Source organism: Meleagris gallopavo, chromosome 1 (genome assembly GCF_905368555.1).
Source record: "Meleagris gallopavo chromosome 1, MGAL_WU_HG_1.1, whole genome shotgun sequence".
Taxonomy (NCBI): Eukaryota; Metazoa; Chordata; class Aves; order Galliformes; family Phasianidae; genus Meleagris; species Meleagris gallopavo.
This window is the reverse complement of record NC_139404.1, coordinates 12,693,811-12,721,435: the sequence shown is the minus strand read 5'-3', so window position 1 is coordinate 12,721,435 and position 27,625 is coordinate 12,693,811. Positions and strand designations below refer to the sequence as shown.

Sequence of the window (27,625 nt, the reverse complement as noted above, 5' to 3'; positions counted from 1 at the left end):
ACTATATTTGGTTGTTTTGATGGCTAATATTAATTGTCTGAATCCCCACCTGCATCCTGTGCTTGCCGTTGTTGGCTATAAGCTGGTGTTTTAAAAGTAATGCTTTGCAGGCTTCTTGTTTTTCTGTGCACTCCTTGTAGCCTTTGCATCTCTCTCAACTTCTATGCTCATGTTTTTACACATGCCTCGTTTTCACCTTTTATTCCTTGTTGTACATTCTTTTGTCTTTGGGGTAAGAAAACTTAAGGGATTTGCTGGGAGGCTTCATTTTGTGCAGTGAAAGGAGCACTGACTGCTGCTACTTGGAGTGCAGTCACTTCACAATTACACCCTGAAAACAGCTTGATATTTTGTTGGTGGTGGTTTTCTCTCTGCCAGAAAGATCTATACAGAGCTAGCTGGGTAGTTCAGACTTCCAGTTCATGTCCTTCTTGATGCACTGTTTTGCAGTGCTAGCTGTGACTGTCCCCCATGCGGTCATACCTGATAAAACCAGGGCAAAGCTAGCCCAGGGTAGAGCTCTGCAAACAAAGGCAGTGTGGACATCAGGCCCTCAGCACAGCTTCATTTTCCAGCTTCTCTCCTAGAGTTGAGCCCCGTTTCCTAACACGAGCCTAGGCTGAGCTAACTGCAGTCACAGTGCAGGTGTAGCTTATTCTTACTTTCTTACTTGAGAAGTTCAAAGAATGCCAACTACTGCATATACAAGTTTGGAAACAGAGACCTGTATTTTTCAGAAATTGTACTGAGAGCATCTATGCAGTTGCCACAAGTTTTGAAACTGGCAGTCCGTGTTCTGCTACTAACTGTTTTGACATCTAGACTCTTCCCTATCTCCATTGCAGTGCTTTATGTCAACTAATAGTACATGCAGGGCTTGTTCCCCAGCAGTGATCTCCTCTGCTAACTCATTTACACTGCTTCACTATGTACTGTCTGTAAAGTCCATTAACATGGCAGTCTTTGTAAGAAATCTGTAAATATCCATGCAGTGAGGGCTTTCTAGGGCTTCACAGGATAAATAAAAACTGGGAGTAGTACTCCAAACCAGTTGAATTTGGACCTGAAAGGAATATACCACCAGATATTTACTTGGGTTTATGCACAGTGTGCTTTTACGGCTGAGATTTTTTTGGCTGCCATATGTCATCAAAGAAGTCTGATGTCTTTCTGAGGCAAAAAAAAAAAAAAAAAGCTGTTCTCTCCAGTCTAATAACTACACATCTGGGCTCAAGTAATATCATTTCGCAAAGACTGTAAGATAGGGATTGTGTGAGAGAGGTTATTACATCCTTAGCTCACAAGCAAGAAAGATATTAAGCTTTAGTATAAGGAATAGTACAGCTAGTAGTAAAGTTAAGTGCATCTTTAGTAAAAGAGCAATGTAATTTTTGTGCTATTTAATTACTTCAGGCTGTGAAATAGCATGTGTATTTCTGACTACTTGTATCTATATATTTTAGGGACCTGAAGGCTACCTGGTGAACAGCTTGGACTGGCACACAGCACACATAATGGCAGAGCTTTTTAAGGCTCATGTTCCCCAGAGGGCTCTATAGCCTGTGGCCTGCAGAACACAATGAACGTTTAGTTATATCTTAGAGCTGATTTTAAAATGCAAACACAAAGCTTCTCCCAGCAGCTGTAAACTGTTAGTAAAGTGCAAAACCTAATGTAGGTAGAGTGAGATATAGGTCCTTCACTCCTCAAGGAATTCTTCATGATTTAAATATTTCTTTTAAAAACACTATTTGGTAAGCACGGCAGTAGATTTATTTTTGGATAAACTTGTTCTCCATTCACTTCATCTAATAAGCTTATTAAGAAATAATTCATAGTGTAACACTGACCTTATCGTAAAGAGTCTACTTTTAGGCTGAATAAATTTGGGGGGTTTTGCTGTTTCTTTCTTCTGAGATTTGCAGCTGAGTTTTGAAAGAAAGCAGACTATACAAAGTTCAATGCTGCCATCTAGTGCTGTACTGCAAGTCGTCGACTACTTTGAATTTGTATTCTTGAAAAGTTACAGAAGCTCATCCCTTCAGAAGTATTCACATATAGGTGTATGTGGCTGTGTGAGATGAGTAGCTATTTGGTGTTCCCAGACTGTTTTGGCTGGGTTGCCACCATTTACCCTGGGAGATGAAATATTTAATATAACTGTATCAAAATAAGGTGTTAGAAAAGAGACCTATATTCTATCTTTAATCAATAAAATGAAAATGGTTTATTGAAAGAAGTCAGGATCACACCTAAGATAATTTTTTACTATTTCCAGCCAAACCCAGGATGGAGGACAGGGAGGAAACGACAAAGCAGGGTCACACCACCACTGGCCTCACCAGTTCCATACAGGGCTTACCTACCCCTGTAGGTTTATAAATACAGCATCTAGTATAGGAGCCAACCCTCTGTCTACAACTGTACTATGTGACTGTAGGAAGGAGCATTCACAGAGGAAAAAGTCAGGTTAGTTCATTGCCAAGAAAGTGAACCTCAGGCTTGGGGTAAAACCTGGAAGATTAGGGTGATCACAGCTTGATCCAGTTCTCAGCCTCAGATTTGTGCCAGAACCCAGCTAGGAGGCCCTCCTTATCTATTACACATTTCAGGAAGCCACCTCTCTGTCTATTATTATGCCAGTCAAATCCATTTAGCTTTGGTGCAGCTCAGTGGGAGCTCTCATCTTTGCCTTTGAGGGACCTTTCTGCTGCCAGGAATCAGCCCTAGGTTATGCTGATATCAAATAAATCTTCCAGGAGCAGTCTAGCCACAAGACTGACAGTTCATTTCAGTCGCAATAAGGGCTTCTATTGCCTAGAAGTATTACCCTTCTGTTTTCCTTTCTTTCCCAAAGGTCTCAAGCAACTCGATTCCGCTGGCACCAGCCTGCTCCTTTTGATAAGCAGCAGACATGGGCAATTGACAATGTCTACATTGGAGATGGTTGTATAGACATGTGCAGTGGCCATGGGAAGTGCACACAAGACAACTGTGTGTAAGTGTACTTTTTTCCCTGTCGTACACAGCACTGCAGCATTTCACTCCTCTGTAATTATAACAAAATCACAGAAAAGGTTAAAAATTGTATCAAACAATTTTTAAGTGGACTTAGTTAAAACTGAGCAGGGCATTGCAACCACTTGGGAACAGAAATTTCAGGAGTCTGGGTAAGTGCTGGGGTTAGTTCTGGCACATCTCTGCCTGTAAGCACACCACGAACAATGCTGCTGGTCCTTTCCTCACACACTGCCTCTACTATTGGCTACACTGCAGCTTGACTCTCCTCTCACGAAGGAGGGAGAAAGGTCTGCTTGAGGTCACACGCCCTGCTGGGGATATACAGTTCCAAAGCTCCCCAGAAGTAGTCCCTGATTCCTAAGGGGGTTGTCCCTTTGCCCTCATCCTGCTGCTGGATGCTCATCCTTGCTGGAGCTCCAGGGCTGGTAATGGAACACGTGCTAAGTGGAAGAATATATGCCAGCTCTTCATAAGGCCAATTTTTGCCTTAGAACTAGTGTTGGCTTGATGGCCTGATGCCTTTGCTTCATAAGTGAGTTTGCCCATGGCAGCAGACTGATTTGATCCTCAAACTATCAGCCTAAAGGCATACATAAAGCCTTGCAAAAGTACCAAACAACAACCAGACCTCCCCAGATTTTTCTGTTTGGCAACAGAGAAATGTCGTCCAGATGGTTGTATTGCTTTTCCAGTCACAAATGGTAACAGAAATGGGAGAATGGTGGTATAATTTTACTGTGACTATGTGTACTAGAAATATATTCCACTGCAGAATAGGTATATTATTGTGTTGTTCTCTATCCCAACAGTACTGAAGTACCAAGGCATGATCTTTGTTGAAATACACATAGTAGCAAAGCACATTTCTGTGCTTTTATCCAGATTTCAAGACATTACAAGGTTTTTCGAAGAGGAAAAAAAAATGAGGACTGTATAAGGGAACAACAGGAAATTATCTATCCATTTTACAGAAACTCATGTAAATTTAACATTAGTTAAATTCTTAGGCTTGGCACATCCTTTTAGTTTAGTCTATCAAAGTAAAATCTTTTTTTTCTGGTAACATGGTGTTGGAGTACTTTCTATTAAGAAATAGAGTGGGAAAAACATCTACATAATCCTATCCTTCCTAAAATCAATTTTGTTTCATACTAACAACTTCAAAAAGTGGCAGATGTTTGAAACCCCTATATGCAAGTTGTGAGCTAGTGAATGACACAGACAGTCTCTGTGTGGAATAACATTGCACCTTGATGTGGGATAACACGACATGGATCAAACCTCTGTGCATCGCCTTTGCCAGCTGAATTTTGCATTTGTTTTCCTCCACAGCTGTGATGAGCACTGGGGGGGGCTGTACTGCGATGAGCCAGAGACTCCCCTTCCGACACAACTGAAAGATAACTTCAATCGCTCGCCATCCAACCAGAACTGGCTGACAGTGAATGGAGGCAAGCTGAGCACAGTGTGCGGAGCAGTGGCCTCCGGGATGGCTCTTCACTTTAGCGGGGTTTGTATTCAGCACAGACTTGCTGCTTTCGATCTAAAAAGTTAAATAAAGAGCAGTGTGTTAAAAAATATTAACACAGTAAACATAAAACATATTAAAAAAATTATACCCTGTTGCTAGCTGAAGTGCAAAGTCAGATAGGTTCTATAGTCCAGCGCCAGCCAGATAAACTCCAGCAAATCAGATAGCATGATCTGGGCATTTTCCAGCTTTTCTGCAGCCAGGAAAATGAGTAATGGCATGGAGGCCTCCTGAAAGTAGCTGTGGTGGGGCCTGAGACAACAAAGCACAAAATTTGTTGACTTTCAGACCCACCCAGTGATAATGGCCTCCCTGTAGTACTTAAATTTTCCACAGGGACTACAGTTCGGTGCTGCTTCTGATAGGCCACAGAGGTAAATGAATAGCTAGATATTTACGTGCTCTTACCATGCACTTATTCCATGAAAATACATCCTTCAGATATTTCATTGGCTTTTTATTTATTTTCAGTGTAAACTTGGAGTAAAATTACTTGTGCTTTAGCTGCATACATAGCTGCATAACCCGGACTGCTGCTGAATTGCAGTTTGTTTTAGATAACCTCAGGGCTATAAAAATGACTAGATGGAAATTTAGAAACATAAAACTTGTGCTCTTTCATGCCCATTTATAACTAAGTGCAAATTAATGCAAGTTTTCTGGAGTAAACTAATGGAATTATTGCATTTCCAATTCCTTCCAGTATGACTAAGTAGGCACCATTAATTAACAGTAAGCAAAGTATGTGAAATATACAAGGCATTATTGGAAAGCACATATATTAAAATTTACTGTTCTGTGGTAGCTTTACTGTTGTTATAATTTGTAGAAGTTGTACTATTCTGGAAGATATTACAATATGTAATTTTACTAACAGCAACTGCATAATCTTACACTTTTTCTAAGTCTTACCAGATAGCACCAGCCAATATAACTTTTCATTGTTTTTAAGGGCTGTAGCCGTATGTTAGTTACAGTGGATCTGAATCTCACCAGTGCAGAATTCATCCAGTTTTATTTCATGTATGGTTGTCTGATAACCCCTAACAATCGCAACCAAGGAGTGCTGCTGGAGTATTCTGTGAATGGTGGAATTACCTGGAGCCTCTTGATGGAAATTTTCTATGACCAATTCAGCAAGCCTGGGTTTGTAAATGCTTTCTTTTGCATATATAATATCCTACACTAGGTCAGATGGTCTTGAATGTTTTATAACAACTTATTTCTTGTATTACTGCTTTTGTCAGATCTTCAAGAGACAGAGTCTGTCCAGCGCTGCAGAAATTTCTGAATGGCTTTAAAGCATGTGCTTGAGCAGCAGCATTAGTTCAGATGCAAAGCCATAAGTGTAGGGAGATAGCTACTGCAATGATCCTGTTCTGCAAGTTACTTTCACTTACAATCATGCTCCTTACTGACTGGCTCTTTGAACTTGTTAGAAAATGGTGTATAGAGGAGAAACTGAATTTCTACAGATAGCCATTAAGATGTCTACACTGCACTCAAACACTCTTTTCAGACATTTGTGAGTTTCAAAGCATGTACAGATATAGGTGAACCCTTTCCTCATTTATTAGTTTAAAAGACTCATAGAAACGGGGCTGGGAAGGACATATGGCTTGACGTTTAATTTGAATACATAAACAAACCATTAGCATTTTAATTGGACAAGTGATTTAAGTGTGCCATTGACTACTATTGTAATGGAAATAAGAAAATTTCACTGAATGGCTTCAGGCTGAAAATAGTAATTATTATTCAGCGCTTCCCTTCTTAACATTTCCCTGGGATCTTATGTTCATAGACCATTGCATTTTGTTCCTTAAAGCAAATTTGAACAACTCATGCCATAGACTGGCTGCTGACCCTCTTCACCTTACTGTGAGTCTCTGGGCAAGGGATGACATTGGGATTTATGAGGGTTCTTTATTTTGGCAGTCTCTCATGGGAGAAGATAGGCTAGATTACCTAACCTTCTCAATTTTCCCAGTTTCCACTTGCTCTAAGAGACAACAGGAGTGGATCCAGTCAAAGTACCCAGTACAGAGCATTGAGAAATGGCCTTCCCCTGTGGGTTTCCTACAACTAATTTCCACACTGTATTTCAGTTTTGTGAACATCCTCCTTCCCTACGATGCCAAAGCTATTGGGACGCGCTTCCGCTGGTGGCAGCCTAAACATGACGGTCTGGACCAGAACGACTGGGCTATCGACAACGTGTTGATCTCTGGCTCAGCTGACCAGAGAACTGTGATGCTGGACACCTTCAGCAGCGCTCCTCTGCCGCAGCACGAGCGCTCCCCTGCCGATGCAGGGCCCACCGGGAGGATCGCCTTCGATATGTTTATGGAAGACAAAACCACAGGTAAAAGTTTTACATGGATCTGAATAAAAGAGGAAGCAGTCAGTACAGAGATTTCTGGTTGTTGCTGCACCTCTGAATCTTTGTCCCCTATTACAGATGTCATAGACAATGCTGTCTCTATGAGTATCTTTGCTTCTTTTTTTTTTTTTAGCTTTGTTGTTATTGTTGTTCACAAAATGCAAAACAAAAATATGTAATGTAACTTTTCCTTTTTCTAATGAGTGAATTTACTTAGATGATGAATTTGTCTACAAAGAGAGAAAAAAAAAAGGATGGAAAGAAGCCAGGTTATTCTAGGTAGCTTTCTTTACCTATTTGTTTCCTATTTGCTAACTGGCTTAAATATCCTTTAGGAAGGTTAAGTTACATTTTACAGATAAATTTCCTGGAAGAGGAAGTACTTCAGAAGGCTTAGCAACTAGCAATGCCGGGTGCTCTTTGTGCAGGCATGTAGTCAACAAACATTAGAAAGTTCTTCTGTAAGATGCAGTGCAACAGAAGTTCATGTTTTCAGTAAATCTCAGACCTGTACATCATGAACATTAAAAAATAATGCCATGATGCTTATGTAAGAGAGTTGTAAGAGCAATGAATGTAATAAGTGTATACAATTGGGAAAGACATTAACATTCTCAGAAGTACTAAATAATTTGCATGTAGGCTGAAAAATAACATATCATTACTGTTTAACTCTACTTCCTGATTGGTTTCTTAACCCATGTTGTAACTTACTGATGTCCTCATTTATTTTCAAGTGAATGAACACTGGTTGTTCCATGATGATTGCTCAATTGAGAGGTTTTGTGATTCTCCTGATGGTGTTATGATCTGTGGGAGCCATGATGGCAGAGAGGTTTATGCAGTCACCCATGACCTGACTCCAACAGAAGGCTGGATTATGCAGTTCAAGGTAAAATCACTGTCTTCTACATAAATATTCTAAAAATCATTTTTCTCCAAATCTAAGTAGATTTTTCAAGAACTGAGATGATGTCTATACCTATTCATGAGCCATTCCCTGCAGGGGAAAGTGTTAATTAGCTGTCTTCATTTGTCTCATCTGTTACTTCTTGGCCAGCTTTAATACTGCAAACCTTTCTCAGAGGTGGCACACTGTTCTCTTCCAGCACAGAAGTTGTATGGACATCATGTAATAAGGTTATTAAACATGCATAAGGTGCCTGTTTTGTTTTAGCTGCTTGGTGAAGTGAAAAAAAGTCAAAAATGGCCACACCTCTCCTATGTGGGCATGCATTCACATCAAAACTGCAACTAAACCACCCTTCATACATCCCTTTACCTACAGAGAGGAAATAATCCAGCAATACATGAAAGTTGTAAGATCCTTTTGCACTTCTCTCTTAAAAAGAAGGTCATAAGGATATAAGAAGAAGGTCATAAGGACATAACTGACCTGGGTGGCCTCCTCTGAAATACTCAAATGTTAGACTTTATGGGAGAGGAGAATATCAATTATGAGGTACTGGGCTATGAGGCAGAAGTGACAAAACCTGGATATCCATAAAGATGAACTAGCAAGGAAAAAAAAAAAACCCCAAACTCTGAATTTGATGACTGTTCCCAATCTTGAGAATACTGGGATGAGATCTGCAGGTGACAGTAGCATACAAGAACTGTTACTGCCATAATTTCAAGCAAAATTCTGCAGCCTCTTTCCAAGTTCAAATATTTTATAAACTCTACTCACTACCACAATTCTAATTTACGTATGCTCTCTTCTTTATTAGGTTTCTGTTGGATGTAAAACCTCGGAAAAACTTGCACAAAATCAGGTCCATGTGCAATACTCCACTGACTTCGGTGTTAGCTGGAGTTATTTGGTACCTCAGTGTTTACCTGCTGATCCAAAATGTTCTGGGAGTGTTTCACAGCCGTCTGTCTTCTTTCCCACAAAAGGGTGGAAAAGAGTAACTTACTCTCTGCCTGAAAACCTTGTGGGCAAGTAAGTATGAGTTAGCTTCTCGTTTTATCTGAGATTCTTGGATTTTCACCTCCTGAAAAACAACAGGGGGCACACGTACCTATTCATTTTCTTCCGAGGAAAGTACAGAATAGAAACATTTACTGCCTAGTTTTGTTTCCTGTCAAGATTGATCATGACTCTTGTTCTGAACAAATGGAACAGTCATCCTTGCTTTTCTGAAGCCTACTTCAGTGTAGCGTGTTCTGCTGTGTTCAAACAGCTGCATTCAATTAGAGAGTAAATTTATGGCCCTACTGAGTGGAAACGTTCCCCTATTGTCTGCAGTAGTCCACACATATGCAAACTATTTGGGTTGATTTTTTCTGCAAAAGTGAAAATCTCTTGTATCTTTGAGTAATTTGCAAAGAAAGTATAACCAAAAATGAAATTCAGGGAGCTGAAATAGACTTTTCCTGCTTTCATGGTGTCCAGATATCGTAGTACACTTGTGAAGGAGAAAACATGGGTATGTTATTTCAACAGACACTGCCAGATATTACTTTTAGAAGTTTGGAGAATAGTACAGTCATAAGTACATTGCACTTCAACTACTTGTGTTGTTTGAGTAAAGTTCTTTCGCAAATGTTTGTTTTTCTTTGTTTCTGTATAAAAAGTCCTGTGAGGTTCCGGTTCTACCAGAAATACTCAGATATGCAGTGGGCCATTGATAATTTCTATCTGGGCCCTGGTTGTCTGGAAAATTGCAGAGGACATGGAGACTGCCTGAAAGAGCAATGCATCTGTGATCCTGGATATTCGGGTCCAAACTGCTATCTGACCCAAACACTGAAGGTAATTTTACTGCACATTTTAAAGAGTGAATTTAGATATGTGTTTGACTGAGAGAAGGAGGTTGAACACACTGGAAATTGAACTTTGGTTTCTATCAGTCTGAAGATACTCAAGTCCATTTCCATCTCTTTTATCACTTTTTTAATGAAACTATTACTGCAGTATCCAAGAACTGTTTTTTTCGTTTTCACATAACACTGCTTAATAAAGCCACTCATTGTTAATCCTTAGATTATCATTAGATAAAAATCACAATTGCCCATGGTTATAATTGATCAAGGCCTGTAGAAGGATCATCTTTATCATGAAAGAGCTTACTGAAGCAAAAAATAAAGAGTCTTGACATTTCATTGCAGTACAACTTTTGCTGGGGAGAAAATGTAGAGTAACAATATCTACACATATACTGGCTACATGCTGGAGTGGCGCTATATAGTTTTAAATGACCACACTTATGAAATAGACCTGTTCCCTTCCGCATGCAAATTCCGGTGTGCTGGATTGGCTCCCCAGTATGTTAAAATCTAGCCCTAAAATATTTGCATGTTTAGTCAATTCAGTTCACTTCTGGTCATCCACTCGGGAGAAAAAAAAAATCTTTGCAGTCTTCATGAGCCTTTCAAGTATGTTTTGAATTTCAGTTCCAGCTCTGTTCGTCAGAAAGGCTTAAGACCATAACGGCTTTTCCTTTATGTTAAATACCTTTGTTACAGACTTTCCTAAAAGAACGCTTTGACAATGAAGAAATTAAGCCAGATTTATGGATGTCCTTGGAAGGAGGAAATACTTGTACCGAGTGTGGGATTCTAGCAGAAGACACAACTCTGTATTTTGGAGGTCAAACTGTGAGGCAGGCTGTCACTCAAGATCTGGACCTGAGGGGCGCAAAGTATGTCATATTATGTCATGGGGAACTCTCTTAAACTCTCTTAAACACTCACAAAGCAGCAGGCAATACCATTTGTAGCTCAGGGAATTCTTAAGCAGCTACAAGCTGCTCTTGGCCAATCAGTCCTCAGCATGTACCATTGCAGGAGATTAGTCCTTTCCATAAGGAGGATTTTGTGTTTGTCCTTGTTGAATTCCATGAGGTTCCAGTGGGAATTATAAAACAATGTTTTTTGAAACCCTTTTTCTACTTCTACGTTGGTGTTCCAACATGTAAGAGTTTTTGTATTTGGAACATTTTCAGCATATTTGTTAACAGAAAGCAAATTTCTAGATCTATGAAGTGTGTTACTAGATGTAAATCTGTACGTTTACTCTTAGATTTCTGCAATACTGGGGAAGAATTGGGAGTGAAAACAACATGACAACATGCCACAGACCAACTTGCAGAAAGGAGGGAGTGCTGCTAGACTATTCCATTGATGGAGGCAAGTACATCTAAGTTTCATCTAAACTGCAGCCTTGTTCAGTATTCAAACACCATAAATATCTGAGAAGTCATCAGAAAGACACAAATCAGTAAGACTCTTTTTTCATTGAAAAGGTATTTTTCTCCATCTAAAATTTCCATCTCTTGCTTGGGCGAAGTTTCCCATAATCCTCCTGCTTGACTTTATTAACTGGTGGCTTCCAACCAATTGATTGTTTTATACAATTACAAGATTATTCTCGTAATGAATAACAGTCACCAGGCTACCCTTAAAAGACCATAACTGTTATTCCTGATTTCCTATTATCGCCCTTCAATCTTTTAGAAGATTCTTACACTTGTTTTTATTACAAAATCTGCATCTTTTCATTCTAGGAATAACTTGGACTTTGCTTCATGAGATGGATTACCAAAAATACATCTCAGTCAGGCATGACTACATCCTTCTCCCTGAACATGCTCTGACCAACACAACCCGCTTGCGGTGGTGGCAGCCTTTCACCATCAGCAACGGGATTGTGGTTTCAGGCCCTGATCGGGCACAGTGGGCTCTGGATAACATTCTGATTGGTGGAGCAGAGATCAACCCCAGTCAGCTGGTGGATACGTTTGATGATGGTAAGAAAGGCTGTGACAGATATTCTGTTGTCTGCTGTGATTTTATTTGAGAAAAGTCCTGTGAACTTGCAAACATACTTTTTCTCCTTTTTGAGCTATGCAAATTTTTCACGTTGTAGACAACTACTGTTTATATCCTGATGTGTAAATACATATATGCACATGAATTCAGGTGTGTTTGTGTATATGTATGGATATACCTGTAAGAAAGGCTTTTTTTTTTTCAGTCCACTTCAATTCATGTGAATTTTTGAACAGGGAAATATTATTTGATCATATTTTCTGAAATGCTATTATTTTAAAATTGAAATTAGCTGTCTGGAGCTGATGTTTTTACTGTGTCTCTTAGTAGCTTACTTACTGCATGTCACAACAGTGAGCAGAGATTTAATGTTTATAACTAGTGATTCTGTGGATTCATTGCTAAGCCTTGATATTTACCAAGACAACACAGTAATTGCATTTAACTCATGTTAACAGAAGGCACCTCTCATGAAGAAAACTGGAGTTTCTACCCTAATGCAGTCAGGACTGCAGGGTTCTGTGGAAATCCTTCGTTCCATCTCTACTGGCCAAATAAGAAAAAGGACAAAACACACAACATCCTGTCCTCCAGGGAGCTCATTATACAACCAGGATACATGATGCAGTTTAAAGTAAGAAATGTTCTCTCTCTACAGTATAAAGTATGCAATGAAAAAACCATCTAATTTCTCTCCAGAAATTCTCCTTCTTCCAGCTATGAAGCACAATTGGATGAATAAAGTATGACTTTAATTATTAGAATTTAAGAGAAATGTTCAAGTGTAGGTAATGAGTACCTGAAAAGTTGCATGAATGCTAAATGACAGATAATTCTGATTGCCTGTATCCTTTGGGGGTTACTGAGAGAGACTGGCAGTCTAATCCCTTTCTCCCCACATTACTGGATCATCAGATACAGTGAGAGTTATTTTCTAAGATGAGAATATAAGACATGCAGAATAAACCATTTCTCCAGCTGGTGAATAAATAAAAAAAGCAACACAGAATTGGACTGGAAACAAGCTGGCTTACTAAAAACGCAGAAGTGCTCAGTGTAGAAGAACACCTCTGCTTATTTGTGTAATGGACAGTGTTCTAAATAATCAGAGTAACGTTTCTGGATATTTTACTTTGTTAAAGTAGAATTCTGAATACAGACAGTGGCAATAAGAAAATACTTCTGTAGTTGTTGCCTGGAAATGTTCTAGGTCCTTCCCCAGTCACCATCTCTTAAATGAGCTGAGAAATAACATGAATGCCAAGTTGTAAAAATAGTTGTCTGTTTTCTTGTTATGATTTTTTCTTGCTTTTTTTTTTTTTTTTTACAAGACAGCTCCAGGATTTCCTATTTTCAATCAATATTTTCTCAGCACTGTTGCCTATTTTATATTGACTAATATACTCCATCAAAGCATTGCTGTGACCACTTACACACAGTATGCTGTCTTTAAAGAAATTATATAAAAGTGGAGTCTGACATGCTAGATCCTATGGCATGCCAAGACCCCTCCGAGCTGCTGCTTATTTTAGCCAGCGTATCACCTTTTTCCTCTATTTTGAGGGCAAAAATTAAGATAACCCATGAGCATTGAATTTTTTGCATTATTGAGTAAAGTGTTTTTTTCTCCAGACTCTCTCCTCTTTTCTCTTCCCCAGACACTGCAAGGATTTTATTTCTAAACTAAGAATGCAGCTCTAATGCATGGCTGCCATTTGGTTTTGAAATACTTAAAATTTAGCTTTGTGTTACCTCTTCAGTACTACATAAAGGATGCTGTAATCTTTCTATTCTAACATGGCACAAACATGGTTACTTCTATATACATGCAGGATAATTCTGTTCCTAAATTGGACTGGCTTGATTGCTCATCCCCATTTTAATCATTATGATTTAAAAATTTCATGGATAATTAATACGAAGTTAGGTATTTCACTTTCTCAAATGCTGAGGTACGCCCACCTCACTGTGTGCCAGAAACAATGTTTGTTTAGGTAGCTATTTGAAATTTGGGATATCAGTGTCAGGATTCTCTTTGAAATTAACAGCGCGGCACAATTGAGCAGTACCTGAAGTGCTGTGTCTTTTGTTATCCATCCGCTTTTGATGGATTTTCTCAAAGGTCTAAGTTTGCAAACTCTTTTATGCAACCTGTAAGAAATAAAAAATAGAGCAACACTTCATCACATATCACATTAAATGTCTACCTGACTTGTTACAGGTATTTTATTTGCCAATTTTATTTGTGCTATAGATCGTGGTTGGCTGTGAGGCATCATCTTGTGGGGACCTCCACTCTGTGATGCTGGAATATACGAAGGATGCGAGGTAAATGAGAGCAGAATATACAGACTTAAAAAATACTGTGCTATTAAAAACTTCAAGAGCTTATATTTATTAAAGCATTTGCTTTGATATTCATCTTGTAATAGGATCTGAACAAATTCTGTTCGCAAGCACTGGGATTTCTGTACATAACTCCCATAAATTCTCTTTATAATTTATCCCAGATGTTGACAGAGCTTGCAGTTGCAGTCATGCACGTGTTACTGTTAAAAATATGTTCACAGAAAACCACATTCATGGGATACTGTTGTTTTAGTCTTGTACAGGAGTGTATATTTAGGACCAAACTGTAATCAGGCGGAGGTTATTTAATTCTGATTTGGTCTTTAACTGACAATCAATAACATTATTTCTGTAATAACACTGTGCTGTAGCATAATCGTGCATTATAATTTGTAAAATTGATGGCATATTCTGTACTTTAATGCTTGTAAGTAAATACACAGCATGGAAAGTCTTTCATGGCTGCACCAGGCTTTCATCCTCTCAGCTCTTGTCTTTCTGTGGCTGCAAAGTGTACAAAAACTATTGCTGACAGTACTTTGGATTTGTTTAGTGAGATTGGTGGCATCATGACCTTTAGAGATTCCCTGTTTCCCTTTCATTATTCTGTCCATAGTTCTAAAAACATAATTTTTTTGTTTCTTATAGGACAGATTCATGGCAACTCGTACAGACACACTGTCTTCCTTCCTCATCTAATAGCATTGGCTGCTCCCCATTTCAATTCCACGAAGCTACCATCTATAACTCTGTCAACAGCTCCATGTGGAAAAGAATAACTATCCAGCTGCCTGATCATGTCTCTTCCAGGTAGGCTACCAAAAGGTCAGCTCACTGTGGGCCTATGAAATGTCAGCTGTCTTGCTGGCACTGTTAGCTTTGGAACAACTGGTGAATTTAAAATGCTTCTTTATTGCTGGATTTAGATCTGATGTAGAATTAATGTTTTTAAGAAAGCTTATTTAAATAGAAGTGGCTACTGCCAATAATATGGTTGCAACCCATTCAGGCTGGCTCTTTCTGGTTATTAAACTCACAACCCTTTCATGCAATTTTTTTTTTTTTTTAATTTCATCTTCTGCTGGCAAATTTGAAGTTCTCTGTACAAATGTGTTTAACTTTTAGGTATCATAATATCATATTTGGGTTTTGATATTTGCAGTGCAACTCAGTTCAGGTGGATTCAGAAAGGAGAAGAACTAGAGAAACAAAGCTGGGCAATCGACCACGTGTACATTGGGGAAGCATGCCCTAAGCTCTGCAGTGGTCGAGGATATTGCACAACTGGAGCTATTTGCATTTGTGATGAAGGATATCAAGGTTTCTTTTCTTCATTTTCTTTCTTATACAACTGCTGCAGTCTAATATAGCCCGAAGTTAAACAAAAAGATAGAGTGATATATCCTGTCTTAATTCATCACAGGAGTGCTTGATAACAGACTTTAAATTCATAATTTAACAGGGCTGCAGGTAACATCTCTTCCCTTCATTTATTCTTCCTGGATGGAATCAGTAGTCTCTGCTATCTGGCACTGTATTTAAAGCCATTCAATCTTCATTGAAGCTAGGAGGTGGCTACCTGCTTATCCAGATATGGCTGTCAGCCTTCTACTCCTTCCAAGGGTGCAGTCACTCCCAGGGGAAGTGTACATGGGATCCAGAAGTTGATGGCACCTGTAGGAGATTAAGCTCTGCACACAATCACAAAAGGGTATTCTGCTTTAATGCCTCAATCCAGATAAGCACATGTCTAATGGTACCTGAGTGTCCTCATTACATCGTAACTGCTTTATGGGAGTGGAGCCAAAGTGTTTAGAGCCTTCCAGGGCAGTCTCATAAATTTATGAGGTCAGATTCCTTCTGAATTTTAAAGACATTTCCCCTCAAGCATCAACTTGAGGTTTCTTATGTTGGCACCAATGAAAAATGGGGAAAGCTCTATTGCAATCCTTGAAGTTGTACTGCTGTGAAAAATAATAGATTGGCAGCTTCAGTTTCATAAAAATGAATGCTGTGCAGCAATGTGCACACTATTAATGGATCTGCTGAAACTTATTCAGCCTGTAGTCACCCTGTGTATTGAGCCAATAACTTGCATGTAATTACAATGGATTGTAACTGAATTTTCTCAATTATTTTCATTTCTTTGTGCTTTATAACTTTGTTGTTTCATTTTTAGGTGATGACTGCTCTGTTTTCAGCCATGATCTACCCAGTTATATTAAAGATAATTTTGAATCTGAAAGAGTCACTGAAATAAACTGGGAAACCATTCAGGGGGGAGTGATAGGGAATGGATGTGGACAGCTGGCACCCTATGCCCATGGAGATTCACTCTATTTTAATGGATGTCAAGTACGACAAGCTGTGACTAAGCCTCTGGATCTCACCCGAGCAAGGTAATACTTTGAGCATAAAATGTTCCTTCAGCAGCTCATGAGAAAGGAAATTCTTTCTATGCGTGTGGAGCCATGTGAGGCAGTATTGAAGAGGATAAACTAACTTGGCTTTACCATGCAGTCAGATGTGGTTGGCAGATAAACAGAATGCTTTGTGACTTTGATTTGGGAGATAGAATGAGGAGGAAGCGATGTCAAATGAAAAGGTCAGCTGTTTTCATCATGTCCAACAGAGAGTTGCCTTGTAAGCCAGAACTGACGATGAAGCCATTGGCAAAGACTGGATACCAGACTGCCTGGACCAGTGCCTGATCTGATAAAACAAATGCCACGTTTGCATGTCTTCCAATGGCAGTCATGAGTGAAGATGCTCTCAGTAATTACGGACTCATTTTCCTGTTTCAGTTGTCAAATAAAATTATATTCACCTTGAAATGAAAATGAGTATCTTTTTCTTCTGTTAAATCTCTTTAGCCACAGATAAACAAATGTAATCAGTCCGTGCTGACTCTTAACAGAGTGACAGCTTTCTGGACTGGTTTTGTCTTTAACTGTCTAAAGAATTATTAGAAGCAGAGTGAATCAGCAAATGGGCCAGATATAAATCAGACTCTTTGTTTCTTATTTGAATGCCTACGTAGAACATTTGAAATCCTGTTGGTACTTTGTTCAACTTTTATTTGCCCCTTTTCAGCTTTTCATACATTCACTTGCATGTTCTATTTGTATATCTCATTTGAGTGCAGGTACATTGTAAAATTGGATCTATTGCCTTCAAATATATGGAAATATGCTGTACCCAACAAATTATTACTTTGAAAGAGGACCTGTGTTTTAGATGTGAGAAAACTTATTTTACATATTAAAAGTAATGATTCTTGAGAATCCTGAAATTTTTAATAACTGCAATATACCTGGAAGTACAATTGTTCTTGTCTGGATATTTTTTTGCATATTGACAATACCTTTTCTCTCTGTGTTTTACAGCAAAATCATGTTTGTTTTGCAAATTGGAAGCATATCGCAAACAGACAGCTGCAATACCAATCTAAGTGATCCTAACACTGTAGACAAGGCAGTGCTTCTCCAATACAGTGTAAATAATGGAATTACATGGCAAGTAATTGCACAGCATCAGCCAAAGGACTTTATACAAGCCCAAAGAGTGTCTTATAATGTTCCCCTGTGAGTACCCAGTCACATTTCATTATGTCTAAATGCACAAGATACATTTATGGTAGGAAAGACTCTATTTTTGCATCGCTGCAAGAAAAAAAAGGTTGATGAGAGGGTAAGCAAAAAAGGAAGTTTAAGGGGAAGGCTGATTAAGAAAGAACAGGAGAGTGCTTATTAAATACTTGGGAAAAAGCATAATATGTGTTTAAAGGATAAGAGGAAAGTATACTTAATTCTTCCTTTTGAGTTTGCAATTGTTCACCATTGAATATTTTGTGCCTACAGGCTGTTGATGTTTAGGGATCTACAAATAATGCTTTGTCTTTGCTCTCAGCTCCTCTTGGGGGGAGACAGAGAAGTGTAAGCCTTTGTAGTCTGGAGCTCTCACAGGCTCTTGTGTTTGTGATGACAGGGAGGCACGAATGAAAGGAGTCTTATTGCGCTGGTGGCAGCCCCGTCACAACGGAACAGGTCATGATCAGTGGGCTTTGGACCACGTAGAAGTCGTCCTGTGAGTATCAGCTTCACCTCATCCCACCCATCTCAGAAATACCTCCAGCATGGCACAAGTGTTAAGCTCAGTAAGAATCATTTCGGCCCAGGGAGACCTTTGAGAATCAGTCTTTGCTAATGCTTTGCCCTGACTGCAACCAGCAGCAGCTAAGATGGCAATGAAATACATGGCACAGCAGGCGTAGGTGTTGTGCCTCATGGAAAAACAGGAGGGAAAGTGGGGCTTTATCACCACCAAGTGTTTGTGTGTTCCTGTAGTGTAGCAATGACTGTGAGATATATTGTGCTGGAGCATTAAAAAAAAAGGATATTTCTGTTCAATACTGTGCTGCCATGTAAGGCTGATTTATATCCTTTCAAAGATAAAACAGTCTGCTGTATTGCTCTTTGCACAGAGTAATGTTGTTGTGCCTCTGAAAAGTTTGCATTAGCAACTAATGCCTTATTCATTTCCTTTTTTAGTAAGAAGGATACTGTTCAGAAACAGGGTTCACTATATCAGGTTCCTATGGTCCGAGCTATATTCATCCCCTTGTCAAGATTTTACCAAGTAAAGTGTCTTCACTCTCCTGGTTCTCCCACTATTAAGATGGGTTTCGCTCGCAGCTAACCCATTTTCCTGTGTTACATCACGAAGAGATGACCTGCTTTTTCTCTAACAATTTAGTTCCAGTAGAAGTGAAATGCTAGTGGCTTCACGGGCGGGAACTCATCGCTGACAGTGGTTGGCAGAGAGAGGCGTGCCTGCTCCATAGATAGGTTCAAACGTTCCTTTTATTGAATAATTCACAAACCAACAATGAGACATCAGGCTTGAATAACATCCAGAATGTGTAATTATAAGGTTTTTGTCTTTAAATCTGAATTAGCAGAGAAACTGCAAGTAACATTTTGTAATAGTAGAAAAGTGGATTATCTGATTGCTAGTTAGCCCTGTACTTCTTTCCACCAAGCAGCACCAGCTTGCATGGCACTCATATCAACCCCAAGCCAAACTGGTCCCAACACTGAGTAACTGCACACGCTCTGCTGCTTTTACACCCTGCTGGGCTCTGCTTCCATAACATTAAGCTTAGAGCTTGAAGGAACAAAGGGATGGATGTGATTCCTGCTTTAGTTAATCAGTGGCTGTAGGATGCTGCACCATTAAAGACAGAAAAAATCATAAACCTGCAGGAGGTTCACAGTGTTCAAGAAACCACAGATAACAGAATTGCTGGTTATGAAATATTTCAATTTCTTTCTGCCTTGCAATTAAAATAAAATAAAAAGAGAATACACATGTGGGGAAAAAATAGTGACTAATATTACCCATTAACCTGGGAAGCATAAGTAGGAATGTGATAGATTTATAATAAGGAATTCTTAGGCTGAATTCTGAAGAACTTCTTTGACTATGAAATTGCCAGGTTATAAACAAAACAGACAAATTGACTTGTGACAATTCAGTCATAAGATTTGTTTTATGTTAGAATGGAAAAACAATAGAAATGTTATAGCAAGCAATCACACCTTGTCTAGGGAAGGAACCAGGTGGACAGGTAGTGCCTCTTCCCTTTTTTTTTTTCTTCTGTCTGTTAGTCTGTTAGCACTAGCTCTAGCTGATCCTGTACACACCAGGGCTATCAGCTATGTTAAGACATGTCCTGAATCGCAATGATAGGACTTAGCTTTAATTCTTAATATTGCTTCACTTGCCAATGACCAGTGTGGGCCTTAATCTCTGGATTTTCAATGGTTGTAAGAAATAGAAAAAAGTGGGCAAGGAAGAAGAATCGTCTTAGAAAAACTCATCAGAGGCAGCTTGAGCCTTCAAGCAGCAGATGCTTTGCCATTGCCAATCTCTCTACCTCTCCCCATGAGTAGTATAAGGGCCTGAAGATACCTAAAATACAAAGTAAGATGCTGTGAGTAGAACCAACATGTCAGCAGTTTTCTGTTTTCTGGACACATTAGTCTTCCTTGCCTGCTCTCTTGGGCTTTTTCCCATTCAATTTAAACTGGAAAAGAATTAAAAAACAAAACAAAAACACAAACAACAAACAAACAAACAAAAAAACCAGAGGTTTAGAAGTGAAAGTGCTAGAAATGTCACCGCAGGCACAGAAACTCCACAGTCCTGGGGCAAACAGGCTGACTCACTGAGTCAGCTCTCCATCTAGAGAGGAGGCAGTGTGTTCTCCTCTTCACCCACAGCAGAGAGGCATGGCCTGGACTAAAATCATTTAGCAGGGTGATGTCATAAAGTAATTTTCCATTGATTTTAGAGGGAGTCAGTAAGTTTCTGCCTGGCTTATTTTTCTTAAAACTGAGATACTTTAAGAAACTTCTGTAGTTCTCAAACTGGAAGTTACCTCTGCTGGCACTCTGACCTTGGCTCTGGGAGGTGTTGGTGCTCTGTTTCTTACACAGCCCGCTCTCTGTCCTCTCATAACCCTCCCACACCTCCACTCACCTGAGGGACTCCAGCTAATGTACACAGACGTACACCCCTCTGGCCACCATCCAGATTATCCTCTTTGGCCCTGTGTGATGTCTGCTCACAGATGTTGTGGGTTTCATGCTTGTTTGTGCTCTACAAACCCACATCACCACAGCAGACACCTGTGTGGCATTATAGCAAGAAGCTGACCTGTAACTGGAGGTGTGGTTTTGGCCACAGAGAAATCCCTTGTTTTCCATACAACTCATCTTGTCAGCCCAGAGAGTAGTGGAAGAATCACAAACATTTTCCCATATTCCCCGTACCTCTTTGGCTTGGCTGCCTGCAGACCCAGCAGTGTGCAGAGTTCTGCCAGTTTTCCCTCAGCCCAAGGGCAAGTTAGCTGTGCTCACCTTGGGCAGACTATGGGCTGGAGTAGGAAGGCAAGAAAGGAAAGCACCTGCTGCAGATAGAGCGGGTCAGTAGGGTTGTAGTACTGCCCAGGATTTTCATGATTTTATTCCCCAGTTGGTGTGAGGAATATCTCTGCTCCTCCTTACAGTCCTCCCCAGAGACTGTCCACCTAGGGACAACTATGTGATACCTTTTTTGCATGCCTCTTCTTAGCTATCCAGAGATTTGAAATTAATTCTGTCATGAGCCCAGCTGCCATGCCGTAGCACAGATGCAGCCCACAGGTGATTCACAGCCAGTGTCACAGCACTGTTCAGTCTAATTGATTTCTGAATCAAGGGACATCCTCCTCTTACCAGCAAACATTTTCAGGAAGCAGTCTATTTGCTTCCTTTTTTTGCTGGGGGGATTGCAGATTATCTGTCCATGCAAAATAGATAGCGATGATAAGAAATGGATGAGTGCTTTTGTACGTTCCTTAGAATCACCCCACGTTTTAACTAATTGTTTGAATCGCTCATTGAAAAGCAGTATTTTTAATGCTGTACTGCAGCTGCAAATAGTGCTCACATTGAGCACCTCTTTCCAACACAGTACCTGCTTTGAATAAGGGTACATAAATCGATCTTTCCAACTAACCATTGGCCAACTTATTTTAATAACGGTTCGTATGTATCGTATGACGGAAGAAGACATTAGTTAGCAAGAGGTCCCTTTAAAGCTAGTGCTGATAATTCCATTTTAGTGCCACATTTTTTCTCTGCAGCTGTAAAGAAAGCTTTGGGCACAGCCCTCACGTGTTCCATGACTGTGGCTCTTCTTAGGATAAAAAAATGGATTTTACTCCACACTTAAGAGTGTTTTTTTGTGTCCCTGTATTTCTGCCCTAAGAACAGCCCATTTCCAACTCTGCATTTCATCTGCACATTGTTCCTCTCTCGGAGAGCTCACAGCCTGTCTGCTGCACAGATACCACACCCTTCTTTGCATGTGCACTTGAACTGCCATTTCTTTGTATATAGGGAAGGCCTTTATTGACTTCTTCAAATCTGAATTCTAATAAAAGATATTGAGAATAAAAGGACAATGATAAACTGAATACTAATGGTCTGGTGTTGCTTTCTTTGTACCCCAAAACTCATGATGTAAACCATGGGAATTGGAGCTGTGCAATGAATGCAAGTAATATTACCCCACCTACTTTATTATGGTTAATTGTTGGGAAACAGAACGAATCCCTCCATGGCCATCACTCCATGCTCTTCATTGTCAAGATATTCTCACACTTTTGGCACAAATGATTTAGTGAGGAACTCAGTTGTATTTGGTGCAAAGGATGCTTATCCTTGTTTTGCAACATTAAAATATAAATTATATATCCCAGCTCTAGCAAAGAGTGTTTATGTGGAAAAGCGTTTTCATCTGCTTTATTTTTTAATAAAAAGCAATTATTTGAAAAATGCATCTAAATTGAAGTACAAACGCAGTTATAACAGAGAACAGAAATACTAAAACATTAGGTAATTATCTGAATATTCACAACATTTATGCCAAATTTAAACTGATGCAGTCTGTGCTTTTATGACATTTTTATTATGTTTCTAAAAAGTGCATGCTGAATTTTATAGAAAATAAAAATGTAAGCATTGATTTGAAATATCAGGAAATAATTTGTTCAATTTTTATTTTCAAAAGAGATGAAAAATCCTATATTGCCTCTAAACCTCATCAGGGTTTTATGACTAATCACAGTGCTGCATGCATTGAAAGGCATTTTCTAACTTGTGTTGTATTTCATTGTTTGCTGTCATTGGTTTTACACTAGAATAAGGTAAGTACTTTCCCTGAATCAATATGAAATATAACTTGCTGCTACAGCTACAGTACTTTCACAAAGTTTTGTGGGTGATGGGTCCATGGAAAATCCTTTGTGTTCTCTGAGATGTGCCACACCGTTCTCTAGGGCCCTGATCCTGCAGCTCTGTCCCAGGGAGTATCAGGGATAGCTAACATTAGCCAAAGGTGTTCAGCATCTCACCACTGGACAACATCCGTTTTACTGGAGCTGCAGCACAATAAGCTGTACAAATGGAGGACACCCGTCCTATTGCATGGGCAATCTCTCAGCTCCAACGGGGAATTCCCACTTTTTTCTGTAATTAATGACTACAGAGCAGAAGCCTTGGCCAGGTATCATACGTCAGTGAATCTGTCTGGTGCCTAGGCATGCATGTCTCTTGGACACACAGTAAGATTGTGCCTGGTGGTTCTTGTTACTTGTAGTTATGCTGCTGCGTGCTGCCTCAGTTAGATTCTAATAGCCAACACCATGACTGAGCTGTGGGTTCAAGTCTTGATCTTACTAGAGCCAATGATCACATCGCTTTTCTCTTGACTCTCCTAATGAATAATTTGTAATTCTGCCACAAAATTCAACAGAAGTGTAGTCCTGAGACCATGCCTTTGCTGTTTTCCTTTCCTTTGCTATCCAAATATTTTTGCTTCTGTTTCGTTCCTACTGTGCCCTGTCAATCAAAAAGAAAAACATGAAAAATGAGAAAAACATGAAAAAATAAGTGACATTAGATAAATTAATTTTTGACTGTATTTTTCTCATTGAATTTGGCTATGTCCTATTTTCACAAGTTTTAAATTGCAGGCTTTAGTTCAGACGATGCTCTAGAAAATATCCAATAGTCAGAATGATCTGCTAAAGAGGCAGAGTGACTCCTCCTCATAAACTGTGCTACAAGTCTCTGTAATCCAGTGCTTCTTCTCCTACCAGTAATTAAAATTAATTCAGAGAATGTATATAGAAATTAATATAGAGAGAAATTAATGTGGACTTATTTTGTGAATATCAGCCTACACCTACAATACGATACTGTACTGTATTGTATAGGATACACTAATTTATCTCTAACAAGAGTGAAAACCATGCTGCTTTCTATAGCAGACATGAAGTTTTTATGTATGTACCATTCAATCCAGCAGTTGGGAAGCCTACCTCAGGTTTTGGAGAGAACAAGTTTGAACCATGTCAATACAAGCAAAAAAAACCAAAGCATTTAGTTCTAGGGAGTTTAGATTTTTCTTGTTTTTCACACATTGCACTGCTGTGGTGTTCCATGCAAGACGAGGAATATATATTTTCTTTGTTTGTAACATCTTGATCATCTCATAAAATAACAAAAACAGTCTGAATATACATTAAAAAACGATCACTTTTAAATTTTAAGTAACCCTTTATTCCTTTTCTCATGTATTTCTTTTCCTCTCTTTTTTTGTCGTTTTTGTCTTTGTTCATAGTTTTAAATGTCCTCATCACAACATGCGTGCCAGTTACAAAATGGTTAGGCACTGCAAGAGAAATATAGGTCAGACATAGCTAGAAGTGTCCAAAATGGTGAAAACCTCCGTTGAGCTGCAGCTGAATGAGAGCAGCGAAAGGCAGCAGGGTACCACGTGGGGCCAGGACCAAGGACAGCAACTCATTGTGCCCGGGCTGCTTGAGGGTTTTTTTTGTGACTACGCTGAGGATCTCACGGCCAAACTCAGTCCTGAATTTAATTAGTTCCAAAAGGGGCAAATGTTTCAGCCAGACACGTTGCCAGGCTCCGTTCTGTGCCACGTGCCCGCAGCAAGGCCAGCTGGGGTTGGTGTGGGGCACTGAGCACACTGAGGGTGATGCTGCATAGAGTATGTGATTAGAATAAACGCTGGCCTTTGATGCTTCGTTGCACTTAAGCTACCAAGTAGCATTAAAACCATACAAACTGACCATTGTCACTCTCTCACACATAACTTACAAATTAGCACAGAACTTTTCAATTGAAAAAGTCATGTGAAATTCAAGGACAAGTCAAACTCAAGTGCTCTAGAGCACTAACTTAAGCAAGAGTGCAAAAAGTTGTGTTGGATGCATCCATTGTCATCAGGAGCTGGGCTTATTTCATTCTTGTATGTACGTTCCAGTGGCAAAAAAAAAAGTAGTTTCATTTTTCCATAAAATTGGATGAAGAAATTTTCAAACTAGTTGGGAGACAGCTTGCAATTTATGGGTGGCTTATATTCTAGATTTTGACCCAACTGCTTTTATTTAATTTTATCATTGAGATTCTAGATTAGCTGTTGAAAAGGGTATAATTTTGCTACACATATTTTTGTAGATGACGTTATCATGGTACAAAGCATAAGGTATCTTTGCCTTTGGAGGATCATACTTATTTTGCAAAGCATGCAATTTTTCTTTTTCCTAAGGGCCATATTCACTAAAAATAAGCTTATGCACTTGAATGTGTAACCAATTACAGCATGTGTATTTACTTTTTACGGACTGGGAAAACTCACAAATGACAACCTACTGAAGGTAGGATCCAGCCCTTTGGCATTAGATAGGTTTCAGGTATCAAAGTCCCAGGCTGAGCAGTCTTGTGTGCTGCTGCCCTCTCATGGCTCTTTCTTCCCTCAGTAGAAGCAGAAAACTTAACAAGATGACATGATTCTTCTCCACACAGGTGTTAACACATGTCTCTCCATCGGTCAGGATGCAGTCTCCTGCCTGCTCTCTTCCCATGTAATGATGCTGACTTCCCAGATCTTTTTTCAATTTGAGATGAGGAGTACAGGGGAGGGAAATATTAAATCTGCATAAAAGCATTATACTTCATTTCCTCTGTGGTAAAGGTGGAAGATAATGAAGTAAAGCTTTTCCTCTGTTCTCAAGTTACAGCAACCAATGTTCTGAGACAGAAGGTGACTGGAGTATAAGACTGCAATAGAGAAACACCCTATATTGAGAGGGTATGAAGTGCATATAGCTTTAGTGAATATGGCCCCAGACATCTCAAGCTTTAATTAGCTGAAAGCTCTTAACCTTTCCCCAAGATAATGAACAGTAAATAAAAAGCAAAGTGGGACAGATTCTCGATTGCCTTGTACCTTGTTGTACCAAGGGTGTGCTTTACACTACTTTACACAGGCTTCAAAAATTATGCAAGAAACAAGAAGAATCTGTCCCACTAACTCATTGCTCCAGAAGAATTCAAGTACCTATAACAAACTGACATTCTTCTCTTCCTCCCCTCGCCTTTTGATTTTAACAGCACTCGCAAACAAAATTACATGATGAATTTTTCACGGCAACATGGGCTCAGGCATTTCTACAACAGAAGACGAAGGTCACTTAGACGATATCCATGAAGAAATGAGAAATTTATTTTTTCCTCCCAATATGTGATGTGTTGCTTCCCATTCTTTAAACCTAGCACTGCATCTGATTTCAGGACTTTTCTGCAACTGGCTTGATGAATAACTGAAAGCCTTTCTCAAGACAGAGTGTACACCACTTTTTCGCACTGTGAACTAATGAGAAGTGACTTATTTTCTCATAGGTAAATGTTTTAATGTTGACGTGTCTGTGAAAATTGTGATCTGTTGTAATATCAGTTACAGTGGCAGTATTGGAAGTAAGCAACTAATTCTGTTTAACAGGAAAAAAAAGTTTAAGCACAAAGACTTTTCAGATTTTATGTTTAAGAATGTACATACTAAGTACAGAATTTAACATTTTTTGTCACATAGGTATTTAAGTGCACTGTATTTCAGCTCTGTGTCATTTTATATGATTAAGTTATCATTGTTTGTCCTCTTTGTATTCTACAAAATGACACATTGGCACTGTATTTACTTGTTTTGTTGTTGTAATATTTTTGCTGCTGACTTTTGGGCTATTTACCTTCTGACAAAATGTATTAAAAAATCAAAGTACCTAATCAAGAAGATAATTGCAAAAGTAGTTGTAAAGACGTTGATATCTTTCAGTCCTATTCTTTTATATGTCTGTTGGTTAGCATTGTTTTGTGGATTAAAAAAAGAATGCTTGACATGAAACCTTTTTCTACTAAGCAGTTGTGGATGAAGCCCCAACCAGAAGTTCCGTTTCCTTCTCTAAATGTAGTCAGTTCTCTGCAGCTGATTTACTTACAGTAACTGCCATTTGGTGTCCGTAGTAATGAAGTGGTTTGTAAACAGTGAACGTTTCATTGTGTTCTCTTAGGTGTTTGTTTCTCTTGCGGGTCATGTTTGTATCTTCTGATAAAGTTGTATTTACACCAGCAACGTTATAATGCCCCTATAGCCCTAAACTGTCTATTATCATAAATAAAATGCTTCACTTTATGGTGAACCAAGCTAAAGATCCATGCTTCAATAAAAATAATGTCAACAAATGACTCTGATGTTAGACTTCTCGAGCCGTGTGGGCTTCCCAAGAAATCATAAACCAAACTCTTTTACTAAATATCTGGGCTGTAATACAAATATTGATGGTATTTTTTTAAATATATACTTAGTACATCACATCACTTTGAAAACAGCAGTATCTGCAGAGGCAAACAGAGAGATCTTCCCAGGCTTGCTGGAGCTTGTCCCAGTGCAAGGAATGAAATAGGACCATGGACCAATACACACACTCACTTTTCTCTGTCTTCAAACCCAACACAGAGGTGTCATGCACCAGTGGCATCAGTTTACACCTCACAGCTTTGTCCAAGCATAATGCCATTCAGGATGAAAATACGACACAAGTCTGAGGACAGATACTGGTGTGAATTGGTGTTTCCAAGCTCTGGGTACCACAT

General features: G+C 39.2%; 1 protein-coding gene across 2 annotated transcripts in view; it reads left to right on the top strand.

The window, feature by feature from the left end:
• RELN (reelin) overlaps positions 1-27,214 on the top strand; it is a 271,996-nt gene extending 244,782 nt beyond the window's left edge. The window contains exons 47-64 of one of the 2 annotated variants that reach the window (XM_085216903.1): positions 2,858-2,998; positions 4,354-4,531; positions 5,505-5,698; positions 6,661-6,917; positions 7,673-7,827; positions 8,666-8,880; positions 9,516-9,693; positions 10,407-10,582; positions 10,963-11,069; positions 11,447-11,689; positions 12,170-12,345; positions 13,966-14,039; positions 14,709-14,870; positions 15,223-15,380; positions 16,240-16,459; positions 17,447-17,644; positions 18,048-18,146; positions 26,090-27,214. In XM_085216903.1, coding sequence (XP_085073029.1) covers positions 2,858-2,998; positions 4,354-4,531; positions 5,505-5,698; positions 6,661-6,917; positions 7,673-7,827; positions 8,666-8,880; positions 9,516-9,693; positions 10,407-10,582; positions 10,963-11,069; positions 11,447-11,689; positions 12,170-12,345; positions 13,966-14,039; positions 14,709-14,870; positions 15,223-15,380; positions 16,240-16,459; positions 17,447-17,644; positions 18,048-18,146; positions 26,090-26,186 — 3,028 coding nt within the window. In that variant the 3' untranslated portion in view covers positions 26,187-27,214. The other variant, XM_085216905.1, reaches the window with a different exon arrangement.
• Positions 27,215-27,625: the final 411 nt, after the last annotated feature.